Source organism: Caloenas nicobarica, chromosome 10, assembly GCF_036013445.1.
Source record: "Caloenas nicobarica isolate bCalNic1 chromosome 10, bCalNic1.hap1, whole genome shotgun sequence".
NCBI classification, from domain to species: Eukaryota; Metazoa; Chordata; class Aves; order Columbiformes; family Columbidae; genus Caloenas; species Caloenas nicobarica.
In genome coordinates, this window is record NC_088254.1 from 14,549,461 (window position 1) to 14,563,463 (window position 14,003).

The 14,003-nt window shown below is 41.3% G+C and overlaps 1 protein-coding gene across 2 annotated transcripts in view; it reads right to left on the reverse strand.

Moving 5' to 3' along the window:
* IL16 (interleukin 16) overlaps window positions 1-11,735 on the reverse strand; it is a 32,208-nt gene extending 20,473 nt beyond the window's left edge. For both annotated transcript variants that reach the window (XM_065641611.1, XM_065641610.1), the window contains exons 1-3: window positions 11,330-11,735; window positions 1,158-1,297; window positions 299-431 (exon numbers count right to left, since the gene is read on the reverse strand). In XM_065641611.1, coding sequence (XP_065497683.1) covers window positions 299-431; window positions 1,158-1,297; window positions 11,330-11,698 — 642 coding nt within the window. In that variant the 5' untranslated portion in view covers window positions 11,699-11,735. The remainder of the gene's footprint in view (window positions 1-298; window positions 432-1,157; window positions 1,298-11,329) is intronic.
* Window positions 11,736-14,003: the final 2,268 nt, after the last annotated feature.

Here is a 14,003-nt window from a genome sequence, read left to right on the forward strand (position 1 = left end):
TTTTGCTCATCTTCCAAATGGAAATTCAACATTGTCAAGCTGTGTGTTTCTAAAATGAAGGGTTGTACAGCCCTTGCTAGAACTTCCCAGGGCCTTGGCCTCCCCGTAGCCTCTGTTTGTCTGGGAAAAAACTATGCTGAAAGTCACCAGTGTCTGACCACAAGAGGTCTGGGGTTTTGACAGGAAGAGCAAAACCATGTTCTTCAGATGTCTGATGCACAAATTCCCCATCTCTCTCAAGTAAATGTTGTCAAATCACCCCACCGTTGTGGAAGGGGACCACAACTTTCATGCTTACTTTGCTAGCCATCATGAAGTTCATCAGCTGTGTTCTTGGGTGAATGAGAGATTCAGTCTCCTTGCTGGACAGATCTTTAAGTGACTGTCCATTTAGCGTTAACAGTTCATCCCCTGGGCTCAGACGACCATTCCTTAAAAAAAAAAAATAAATAAAAAGGAACGTGCATGCCATTTTACAAAGAACAGTCTGGCACGATTGTGCTGCATGTCTCACTAAGTGAGGAGTGGGCTGTAATCCTCCCTTTGCCTTAAGCAGATCTGCCATGAAACATGTTGATGTGTGATGCACCCTATCCCCTGCTAGGGTTTTTTCCTGTCGCTGGTCTCTTCTGCTCGGTCCTGGTGATTGGTTGTTACCTTTCTATATATAGCTTACATCCAAGCTAAGATAGCATAGAATAGAATAGCCCAAGCCAGGCAAAATATTCCTCCTCTCTTGTCATCTTGCATTTGCAAGTTGATCAGAGACCATATGCTTTACTGCCTTTCAGGAACTTTGGCTCACATTGCTTTCCTGTGGCCTTGCTGGGCTGGTGACATCCTACATTGGCCGTTAATAGCGCAAATAGCAAAACGCTGTTTGGAAACTTGATGTTATGTACAAACTTTCATTCTTCCAGGTTTTATTTTTTAATGTAACTGAGAAGCATTAGATCTCTGAATGGTCACAGTTTTATTTTTCCAGAACCTTGACCTGTCCTTTTGACTGGGAGCATTGTAAGAAATTATTCCCAAACATCACCATCTTTCTCTGAAACTGAGCCTCGAAGCATAGCTCATCACAGAAAGCTGGTCATACAAAATCCCTGCAGACAAATGGCTCCCTAACAAGCTTGCTGATTCCACATGTACCGTACCTGTTCGCTGTGCCTCCAGCAGCAGGTGTGTGGCTGCCCGTGAGCCCTTTCCAGAAAGATGCACAATTCGGACTCCTCGGGAGCTTGATTCCTGAGCTGCTGCTCCCTGTGCTTGTACACAGCCTGCAGATGCAGCTGTCCTGATTCAGAAGATGAAAGGCTTCGTGAAAGAAAAATGCACCGAGGACATTAAAAGTTACTTACAGTTATCTTGAGCCTTTTTAAGAAATGCAGAAAATGTTCTTGTTCCTAGAACCAGATTGCCTCCAAGTCGAACAGGAATGGGCCTTTACCACTGTGCAGTTGTGAAAGAATCATTGTTTTATAGAGTCAGTGTTTTAAAAAAAGTTGTTTTCCTTAGGACTTCAGTGGCTCCTGGCTACAACAAGGAAGTATTGGAATAGAGTGCCCCTTTGCATGTAGGGGAAGAGCAGATAATAGACTTTTCACAGTAAGTGGATAAATTTTGCCTATGCCAACTATTATAAGAAAAGACAGGGAGGAAAATAAACGTATGCCAGAAAAGGAGGTACTCTGGAAAACAGAAAAGGTCTGAATGGAAAATAAGCGTATACAAAGCACTAGAAGCTCCACCACAGATGCAGGCTTGTTAAGCGGGGGCAGGGGAGCAGAGAGGACTGCAACAAGAGAAGATTCTTTGTCCACTCCAGACTGGTTGAGGTTGCTGTAGTCTGTGTGTTGCATCTGGAGGACTAATTGTAAGCACATTTTTAACAGTTATGAATCATTAACATATGGCCATACAGAAAGAGAAATAGTGTCTCAAGTCATATGAGTAAGTAAAGCAAAGAATGGATTGACTAAGCACATGAAGATCAACACATTTGTCTAGGACATATGCTCCTGCAGCACAAATGCATGAACACTTAAGAATTCTAAAGAGACATGGAAAGCTGGAAAGTTAGCACACCATTTGTTTTCCATTTGCTTAGTAAATCTCCTAATTCAAGTATTCGCTTGTTCCGCTCCCAGCTGAAGGCACCTCCTCTGCCCTGGCCAGCCTCTCCATACTCCACATAGTGAGGGGGACTCTCAGTGTATCCTGGATCCAGGCTTGTTCCCAAGAGATTTGTATGACTGAGGTATAGATTTCTGAAGGGGAGACAAATTTCATATGTTAGGACAGGCCACAAAATATAGCAGTGGTCAACCGTCTGTATTGCTCCCAGGTCCCTTGCTCAGAGTGGCATGAACTATTTCCAGTAATCCATAGTTCTCTGACAGCACGAGGAAAACTGTATAACGACTTTCTTCACCATCAGTAGGATTTCCTTTCTGCCCTAAGCAGAGCTCATCCAGCCCTGAGGGTTAGAGTCATTATGCCCTTTCACCACAAATCAATAGGAATCACATTGTACTTGACTGATGGCAAACACAAACTTCACATTTATGGCAATGTCCATAAAGGTCATTATCTTCCAGGCTGATTGTTGAAGCCTGGCTGCCATTCTGAGACCTACCAGAGTAAATCTAAGGCTGTGAATGAATGAGAGAAGTATTTAACTCGGAGCCCCAGGCTCACTGCAGGCTGAATTCAGTAGGTAATGGGTAAGGACTATACTTGTATTGACTGACTGGTTAACTCTATGGTTGACTTGCATTCCAGATTGTCTGCCGTTAGTGAGGAGCGTCTGAATTTTACGAAGCCTCTTTTGTTCATGAAGAGTTCTCCAAGAGAGTAACCGGTAAGAGTGTGAGCATGGACAGAATTCTATTATAAACCAGTTTTTTGAACTCTGATATTAGTTTTGGAGCTTCCATATTTACTTTTCACCCAAGGTAAATATCTTGGGAAATACGTACTTTAAACCACGGCTACTTTATGTTCCTTTTTATCTCATGTCAGTGCTTTGAAGTCTTTGGCATGGTAACATGATAAAGGTTAGAATTCTTATGTCTCAAAGTTTCAGATCCTGAGTAGCAAAAAATGTGAGCTATCTTTTCTGTTTGTTTGCACTGGTCCTTCAGGCATCAGTAAGAAACTAGAGGCCAGATTCTGCATACATGAAGCATCCGTTAGACTCACAGGATTTTCAATAGAGTAATGTACTTGTTTTAAAATATGAGAAATGTAAGACAGAGAAGAAAGGTAGGAAATTATTCTGCTGGTTAGCTAAGTGTTTTGAGATGTCAGCTGATCATGAATTGGGGCTGTTGTGAAAGGATAATTGTATAACAGAGTCAGTGTTTAAAAAAAGCTGTTTCCCATTTTTTTTGTACTCAGAATTAAAGTTTGAAATTGCCAGCTTTTCTTCTTGGGAGTCCTTACTCTTGCGTATTGCTCCCTTAAAAAAAAATCTTTATATCCTCTCACAGACACTGGTCAGACACACACACAGAACTTTGCATAGCTGTTGTCCGCACTTCATTTTGTTCTTGATTTTAAATTAACAGTGGGCCTTTTCAGACTGTCCCCAACTCATCTTTGTTAAGAGCACAGCATGCTTATCCCCTTCCTATAACTTGCTTGCAGTGTGCAGCTGCTGCGATCATAGCGTTTATAAAAATCTTCATAGTTAGTTGTCCAAAAGTCATTTGGCTCTCACCAGTTTCACAGGACATCACAGAGTGCAGTGGATTTGGCTCTGAGGTTTTTCATTGCAGCACCATGTAAGTCCTTTGGGGAAGATATTGTATTTTGTACAATGGGACACATGCCAGGCTGGAAATTCTGGGTCGTTTGGGACATACATGTGAAATTACACCAAATAAAAATGTATGTGTATTTTGTTTCCAAGAGCAGTAAGTTACATGCACTTAGTCAGAAGGAAAGTGGAGGTTAAATCCATTGTACACTGCAGAAAAATCTCAGGAACAATTTTTGTTCAAATCTGTAGTCATCTTACCAAGTTGGGCTGCATTTCAAATAAGCAACGCGTGTCAGTTAGTTCTGCAATTCATTTATGTGTATTACTTAAGAAAAAAAAAGAGTTTTTATAGGGCCGAAGGGACATGTGGCAAATATCTGTATGTTGTCAGCATCTGCACTTTTTTGGATCCAGGATATAGATCGCTATATCCACATCCAAGTTATTGCAACATGACAGAAAATTAATAAAAGCTGTTCTTTAGAAAAATAAACATTTGACCCATTCATGTGCCAGTAGTCAATTTACTTTGGGTTTTGTTCTTCAATATCTTTTATTTCCTATCTCACTTATTATTTTATGCATAGAAATACTGCTGATTGTTCCAAGAGTAAAGACTATTTATTTTGCATCCTCCTCCTCTTTAAAGTGTCCTGATCATTTTGAAAGGTGATTTATAGTGCTGAATGTAGTGAATGCAGAAAATTTGCTAATGTAAGGTTGGCAGGTTTGCTGTTGTGTGAGCAGGTGGATTCTAGGTCAACTTTGACTGGTCATTATTAGAACTTACATTTAAATGTATATTTGCTGCCAGTGAATAAAATCTCTCTACTTATAAGGGGCTTTGCCACCAAGCACTTCAAGACTCTGGGGAAAAACTGTGTTATAACTTCCACTCATCGCTGTGAAAACAAAATGAAGAAAGTCTGTGGGAGTGCATTATGAGCAAAAAAATCTTTAAACTGGATCTACTTGGTCAAAAGATAAAAGTCAAAGGTGGAGTTCAAGAGCCTTCTTGAATGCATGTTTGTCACAGGTGAGACTAGATTAATTTTTTGTGTTTGGTTCTGCAAAAGTTATTTGCACATCCAGGCCAAGTCTCTCCTCTTGCCCCCCTTTTTTTGTGATACAAAATGCAAAGCTTCTGAGTACGTTTTCTATCTGCCACTTAAAGAATTTCTTTTTCCTTCAAGCTCTTATTAGACATTTCTAGCCCAGAGTCCTGCGTCAAAACATCTAATTCCAGATGTTGTTTAGAAATAAGGGTAACCATGGCATCTGTGGAAAACTGAAAACTTTTGTGCGGTCTTAACAGAAGACACAGTAGTGAGATTGTCTGAAACGAAGTGTTATACAAGGCTAGTTCAAGTAAGGTCTTTGACTCAGTTAACCAAGCGTGTGACAATGAGCTGATTGACTGCTGGTTTAAAAAAAAAAAAAAAAAAAAGAAAAAAGAAAAAAATCTAAAACCAGCACAATAATGAATTTAAATATTTAGCTTTTTTGCCCCCCTGTCTGTGCAATGGCTGGGATTTCCAAGTGTAAGATTAAGAGAATACTATCTTTGAGGATTTTCTTCAAGAAGCATTTTCTTCTGCATCAGTTCTAATAGAGAAAGGGCCAAAGTCTCTCTGGCATAAAATGACGTGACTCCACCAATTCTGATGTGCCCTAGCCAATGCCTTGGTCTTTTCAAAATATTTATAGGAGATGTAATTCATTTTCCCAGCAACATATTCCCATTGCGATTAATAAAATGGCAGAAGCTAGAAAGCCTTTGAATGGTGCAAGAGACAGGGCATGGGATTAAGGTTCTGCCCTAGACAACCATTCAGCACATTGGATGTTACAGATGTTTCCACCCATTATCTGGCTTTTGGTTTGTTTTTCTGGGAGCCTTTGCCCTGGCTCGCGTTTTGCAGCACACACTGTCTTAATGTAACAGCCCCTTTCTCAACTTGCTCTGGGGATAACATGGCCCTGAAGTCACAAAAGCTGCCGGGATGACAGAAACAGAGAACAAGTAGGAAAAGGGAGGAGAACATACAAATGTCTAAATAAATGCAATCTTCTCTTTTGGCTTTGTTTTTCTATCCTGCCCATAGGCTCATGTTTGAGACATTACAGTCTGTTGCCATAACATTTGTCCTGGTACCAATGGGCCAGCTAACCAGTGCTTGCATAAAAGCGAGTTAATAAAAACATATTCTAGTGATGACCAAGGGAGAAAAATGACCTTTTTACTTTTTCCTCCTTCAAGCAGAAGGTTGGGGACCAAAGGAAGGAAGGAAGGATAGAGAAATTTCTAGATCTGAGTGGAGCCATGCAGTCAGATCAGCTTGGATCCAGTGTTTGCATAAAGAGTCAGCTCTTCCCTGTTATAGTTTGTTTTAGATGCTACTTCAACCCTGCTACCAGCACCTCTGGCTGGTAACTCTTGGTGCTTCCCAGGGTGTTGGTGGTGCAGGAAAGAGGTAATGGGAAGTTCTTGAAGCAGCTTTCAAACCCAGCAGAGACTGCTGTTCTGTGAAGAATAGGAATTGATATTGTCTAGCCCTCTCCATTCTTCCTACAACTGGCATCGTTTCAGACTTTGTTATGATATGAGCAGACAGGGTCATCTTCTGCAGCACATGCTGTGTCAGTGTGCAAGGTATCAGACACCACTTACAGTTTTCGTGTTTTCCGTTCAGGCTGAATGCTGTTGACTTTCTGAGAAGTGAACTATAAAGCATATCTGCTTGTTTATAGATGGGCAAGATGGCTTTGCACCTCTTTCCATACCACCCCATCTTGGAAGCTAAGTGGTCCAGAAGCTGGCTGAACAGATGACACGCAGGTAATCATGGGCGCTATAGACACAACGAGCGATAGTCAATATGAGTGAATATTGGAACGCAGAAATGAAATTAAAGACCGTTCATCTGTTCTCATCATTTCTGACAGTACATTAGAGAAGGGAATAAAAAAATCTTTGCTATTTAGAATATTCAATGATAGGAGACACTTTGAAGGGGATGTAGAGATTAATGGATCAGACTGAGACATTCTTTCACAGGTACTATCTCACAAAGCATAAGTTTTTATGTGCTATAAGATTTTGATACAGCTTTTCTTTGCCGAGGTGTGCATGATGATGTATCATTTGCTTCTGCTGCTTTCCTGTACAATCAGCCAAGCAGGAGACAGGTGGCTGAAAAGTGTGGGAAAGCAAGATGTGCGGTTCCAGCCACCTGGATGATGAAGCGAGATCTGGATGGTCAAAGAAATAGTACTAACATAATTAGATCATAGCAAAATATAAAGGGCCTTGGACAGATTGTGCTGAAGTACGTTTCTCATAATTGTAAAGAGTGATAGCCCAGACTCGTGAGAATGGTATCTCAGGCTGGATGACCGCCCCCAAGTGCATGGGATGTGTGAATGTCCTTGAGGCTGGTCTGTGAATGAGTGGGAACGTAACTGAAACAAATATAACATGAGTGTGGTATGTTTTTAATTACAATTATTGGGAAAACATCTTAAGTAACATCTTAGTCCAGGCCCGTATCTGTAAATCCTATAAATAGTCAATGGATAATAAAGAGGGCCTCAGCCTGGCTCAGCTCTCTGTTCTGCCCGGCTCTGCACTCCTTCCTGAACAAGATTTCTGCCTGAGTGTGCATTTTTCTGTGCGTCCTGGTGTGCATCGTTCCCCATCACCACAGAAAAGTTCACAAAGTGATGTTCCTTAGTGGGGCACCTCTACTTGCCTTTCTGCTGACCAACACTATTGCAACGCACAAAATGTGCTGAGGACACAGAGAAGAAAAGAAGGAAGAATGTGGCATTTGATAGGAAGTGGGGCGTAGTTACATGATGCTCTTTGCTGTAGATATGATTTCTTCACTGCTCCTGACTGTTGCTTTCTCCTCCTCTCACTTTACTTGCTTTGAAGTATTCCATGGTCTTCCTCTTTTCCTGTCTTTGCAATTCCATGCTCTTCCCTCTCCATTTCCCTTTTTCCAGATTATCTCCTGTTTTCTTCCAGTCCCTGTATGTCATGGCAGCAGCTTTTCTGTGACAAAAAATGACTGGAAATAGAACTCCAGCAGGGAAGTGAGATATCTGTGGCAGTAGGGTAGTCTGAGGTCAAAGAAGGATATAACTGCTAAGGACTGTTACACAGGGCACTATGTGATGTATAGTGGCCACGTCTTGGCAGGATGTGAATGACCATCTGGTCATTCAAACGTCTGAGGTAACTGTATCATTCACCCAGACATAGCACTGACTGGGGTTTTTGCCATGAATGTAATGAACCACCAAATAGCTTTTCATGGGCTCCTCTCCGAGTCTTGTCTCAACCCTGTTTGAGTGTGCCACTATGCCGCATACTGCTGGACAAAAGTTGCCTAGAATATGCAGTTATGAACTGAAACCCCTGTCACCTGGTACTGCCCACATATTGTCACAGTAAAAGTAGCAGGCAGCATCACAGTTAAACAATGTTCACCCTCTGCCCTTTTTGTGTACTAGTGGTATTAATGCAAACTATGGATGCTTCACTTATAAACAAAAAGATATTGTGCACAAATACTTGCACAAGTCAGTTTTTTGCATCTGCGTGCCAGCATTTGCAATACTCCCCACAAGAGCAACATTGACCCAAGATACAGGGTTGTGGTCCCTTCACAGACACACGCTGGCACTGCTCTGTGAGTCGGATGACAGAGGAGCAGTGACATCAATTTGCAGTCCCATCCCAATCAGCATAGTACTATTGGCACCAAAACCTGTGCATATTTTGTTGAATAGAATAATGAACAGAACCTGGTATCATCAGAATTTCACCCTTCTGAAATTCTCTGGCGTATAATAAGACCTGAGTCCTAGCTCAAAGTCTTTTCTACAGGTAGTGCAATAAGAACAAAGTGTTTCTGTGGGGATTCTCTGGAGTCTAATAGAGGTTGTGCTCATGCTGTTGTGCTTCTCTCAATAGCTACAGCAAAGTTTTCTATTGAAAACTGAAGTGAAAGGAACTGATGTCATGATGTATAGATGCCCACTCTTCAAAAATCCTCCTCTTACCTCTCATTTCCTTGTCGTAAGTAGCATATAGTTTCTCAGACTGTTAGTAGCCATAGGACTACTCTTTGGGATCCTAAATATTTTGGTATCAAGAAAATGTGCCTCTAATATATATGCAGTAGTCCTGAAACACTGTTTGATTTGCTGATGGTTTATAAAATAATGAATCCCGTATAATCAGCAGAGTGTGGCTCAGAGAGATACTTAAGATTTTGAACAGAAGAGAGGAACTAGTATTTGGGATACTGATGTTCCAGGTTCACCTTTAGCTCTGAAGAAGAGATGCACAGGGAGCATTAAAAGATGCAGCACTTTTAAACATTCTTCTTTCCTTCCAAAAATTAAGCTGTTCAGTTTTGTATGAGTTATTAGCACCTTCAGAGTCATGCTTAAGGCTGCAGGCACTGGAAAGGAGAAGAACAGTGGAATATCCTCAGCAACACCACAGAAAGAATGGAATCAATTTTCTTGAACAAAGACAGGGATCCTTCAGCTCTGAGTCACACAGCATGAATTTCTGAAGTGTCACATGGAAATGGAGAGAGTGAGTATTACACTGGAACTTGAAAAACGCCGGTTGATTCCTTTCTTAAAGAGAGAGGTTTTAAGCTCTCTAAGACACGTGGTACAGGAAGATGGTTCTGACAGGTTTGTGCTATATGAAAGAGAGGTCACCGCTTTCATAATATCGAGCAAAGCCTCAGCAACAGTAGTACAGGACAACGTCAGTGTTGCTGTTACCAAATTTCATCCTATTTAGCATGCAAAGACTTTTTAGAATCACTCGCTGATCCATGACTCTGAACGGTATGGAAGATTAGCAAGTAGCATCTGAAGAGGTTTATATTGCTTTGAGAGTTCTGGAGAGGGCATTTAATGTACCCATTGTCTACTACGGCACTAAGCAGCCCAAATGCTACTGTAAGGGACTGGGCTGCTAATTAATATGTGTCACCATCCATCCAGGCTCCTGACCCATCCTGTTTAGTGAAACTAACACTCCAGCCTAAGAGTGGATTTGTACCATCAGCAGGTATATTTTGTCAGTGCAATGGCATTAGTTATGAGACTTTCTCTGTTCCCCAGATCCCTATTTGAGCTACTTGCCAGATCTAAAAGCAAATTATCCAAATTTACAGCCTGCAATAAGATACTGAGTAGTTTCATGTGGGTGTGGATCACAACAGTTATTGGAGCCTTCCATATTTTGGAGGTACACAAGCAAGTAGACTGTGGCAGCTGATACACACCTAAGAAAGTGCTTCAGGTTTGTTAAAAGAGCAGAGGAGGATGTCCACAGAGACCAGCTCCTTCACTCACAGAAGGAAATCATCAGACTGCATGTGGACTGTTTCCAAAAGGGAGATGGAGGTACAGTTTTGCAGGTGACTGAGTGTATTTTGGGACTTGGGTCGGTGTCACCTATTTATGTTTTCTGTCAGAATGTAATAGATAGTTGGCTTGGTTTTGTCCTGATGCTGGGGCTTTGCCAGGGGCTGGAACATGTCACATCCAGAACTCTATGCTGCTGCAGTTCCTTGCGATACTGGGCTGCATGCTGTGATTATAAGCAAGAAACTCAAGGAGTAAGGAGAGAGTGATTTTCTGTGCTACCATATCTTTAGATGTAGAGGTCTAGTTTTAGCCAATTTCTATTGAAGGTATGTAAAACAAAATAGAGTATCTAAGAAAGAAATGTTATAGGTGAAAGAAGCAGTTCTTTTACGTAAGCCACTATTTGCATAGGTAAAAGACATAATAATAAGGGAGGTGCCAGGAGGACACAAACTGTATTTAAGACATGCCTTACTTGCAGGGAAGTCCCTTTTACACATGACACCAACACACAGAGAGAAAGTGGAAAAACTAGGGTGTGTCACTGAAGAGGAAATTTCTAATGGCATCTAAAATATATTGCTCAGACTGAAAAATTCTTCAGACCTTTAGGGTTAACGTAGTTACTTCTTGATTAAAGAATAATGTTATAATGTGAGGCTGTTAAGAGTTTTACACCTCTAGGAAAAAGTGACATCTCTGGTGGTTCTAGAGTCATCAATACCTCCTTCCTGAATCAGAGAGAAAGAACATCAGCCTGCTGAATCTCCCATGTCTTTCATAGTAATAATGTAATTCTCACTTCCGTGGCTTGTGAGATCTCCTGGTATCACACTTTACAAATGCACTTTACTACAGCTACAGTTTTATCTTTTGAGATGAATACTGTATTTCAGGTAGAAAGCACCAGCTGTGCTAGTTCAGATACATCGAGAGTGGCTCAGCAGTCACCGATTTCAGGAGAACATCAGTCAGCAGAGTGCAACATCCCAGCAGGGAAGCTAATATCTTTTCATGCTGCTTATGCAGAGCAGGAACACTGCAGGCTCACGGGGTCTGAAAAAGCCAAGTACAACCCTGTGTTCCTGAGAAACAATTAATTCATTTAGAAACTACAACAATAGGAAACATTACAATATACCGCACTGAGTTGCCTACCTTGGTGAGTAACTTTCCTCTCGGGTTGTTGCAGTTCTCATTTGCGGCAGCTTTGGACTGGACCATGCTGATGATCACACGTGGAGGGTCAGGTGAGCTGTCTTCTGTCTCTGATGTGCACGGCAGTTGTGTTCTAGGACAACAGTCAAAATCATCTTGACCCCAGCTGGTAGAAATCTCAAAGGGATCAGGGTATTTCTCATCGGGACTTGACCCATCATCGCTGTTTTTGGCATTGCAAAGCATAAGTGATCTTGAAATGGAGCGAAACTTCCTCGACCTCCTGTTCCCAGCATCGCTCTTTCGATCCATCTTCAGAGAGCTGGTGGTGCTGCTCTTTTTCCTATCGTTCTCCCATTTATGTGGCATGATACTTTCAATAACTTTCTCCACTTCTCTGGTGCTAAATATCCTTCAGGAAAGGAAATATAAAAAGTAAGTTGTAATATACCCCACTTTCTCCCACTTAATAACCTACACTACTGGAAAGCCCTAATGAATAAATCAAATCAACAGAGCCTTTCAGTCTGCTAACAGCCACGTGATATCTCATGACTTGCTAATTCTGTTTCTGTGCAGTGCTCTACTAAATTCTCCTTCACCTTTTCATTCTCTTCCCTTGCTTCCCAAGCACAATGGAGTGCTTTTAATAAATGTTTCTGGTGCTTCCATTGTGCTGCTTACTTTGGGCTTCTGCTGAATTTGCATGTTGTAATCCCAAACTGAAAAGGAAGATACTTTAAAAGCATCACTCTATCCTCCTTACATTATTTGGAAAGAGGAAGCTCCTTCTGAAGTTTGATTCATGAAACCACTATAATTCAAAGAAGATTAATCAAATTGTCGAGGTTAAGTTCTCCGCCTGGCACATCTGATTTGTAAGTGGTTTAGCAAAAGTAGATCTTAGCCATGAGAGAGTGAGGAATGTCAGGCTGCTATAAAGCTCCTACCTTTGCAGACCGGAGCTCACTTAAGACCGTGCATTTAACAGCAACAGAGAGATCCAGTGAAGCACTTAAGATGTGAATATCTGATTAGGAATTGAACTCTATAAAGGAATACAGCTCCAATACATCAATCAAAAAGTATCCCATTACAGAAATGTTTTGTTTCAGCATATGATTCAGCATATGAAATTAAGAGGAAATGGAAGAAATGCTACACAATCAGATATGGCAAAAGTTGGAACTTTTGTAAAATGAGTAATGAGCATGTTAACATAACAAAGGGAAGATTTGTTAAACTGTTTACTTTTTCTCTCAGAAAAAAAGATTTGAAGAAATATTTTGGTAGGTATGTGTCAGTGCTGAAAATTCAACAAACTTTTCTATTCTCTGCACAGCACCTGTTTGATACTGCATACTGCCATTCCCAAGAAAATAGCTATTGAAACAAGAGGATTTGCATAAATCAAAGATCCTATAGGTATCACATGCAAAATTCAAAATCAATGTAATTCAAAAAGCACTTTTCAAATGTATCATTGAGAGAAAAATTTGGTACATTGTGTTCTGAGCTGGGTGGTTGTGTTTGGTTTGTTTGTTTTGGGTTTTTTTGGGGGGGGCTGTTTGTTGGGTTTTGTTTGTTTGTTTCCCCTCCTATGCAGAATTAGGTAGGTATGTATGTACTTTGTACCTGAAATGCTGCTGGTGATGCAGAAACAGAAGAGGCAGATCTTCTAAAAGCTTCTTACAGCCACAATAAACACAGACCTGCGAGTTCTGACCAAGCCAGATCCGTATAATAAACACAAGCCAGCCTTTTAATAAATCTGCAGGATTATTTTTCTTTTTATTTTTTTTCCCCCCTTTCATACGAATAACCAGGCAAACCAAAACCAGATGGTAAACACTATGCCATTGAGTACCTGTCTAAAGGAGCTATATGGTGTTGCTGGAGAAATACACAATTCAGCCTGAATCTGAGTTTGTGCTTGTAAAAGAAAAAAAAATGTACACATAGCTTTTTCAGGAGGAGCGAAGAGGTCCCTTCATCTCCCAGGGAGAAGGATGTTTATTTGAGCAGTTTTTTCGGTTATTTTTTGATAGGTAACGTTCCTACAGCCTTCAACTTATAACTTATTTTCCACCATAGCAGTCCTAATATTGCTCTGCTCCCTGATGTCTCTTTTCCAAAACAAAATCCCCAACATTTCAGAAACTCGTCCCCTGAGTATTGGAACTTGTCAGGGTGCTATTCCAGGGCAAAGCTGAAGTTTAAAAGTATCCAGAGAACATGTCAAATTCCACAAACCTGCTGTGTTTTCTGCTCCTCTCCCGTGGGTCTCTGGGATCCACTTGGCTCCCCTGGGAGTGTCTGACCCCACTGGATGGGAACATTGGAACTGGAGTCACCGGGCTCCCAGCCTGCCCCGCACCGGCACAAGAGAAGCTTTCAAGGTCACACTGAACTGGCATATTCTCCATTCCCTTCTGTACACAAAATGTTCTACTTTTTTCTTTTTTCACAGTGGCCTCTCTTCTTACGAATGACAAGATTTGCAGCCACGGTGAGGATGGAGGACGCCGAGCGGCACAGCCACGCTCCCTTCCTGTGACACCGAGCACATGCCGAATATAGGGACATCTGAGCTGTTGTGTAAGGACACAGAGGCCAGAGGGGATGGAGAAAGGTATGACATAGGTGGAGCTCATCTTTAATACATAGACTTTGT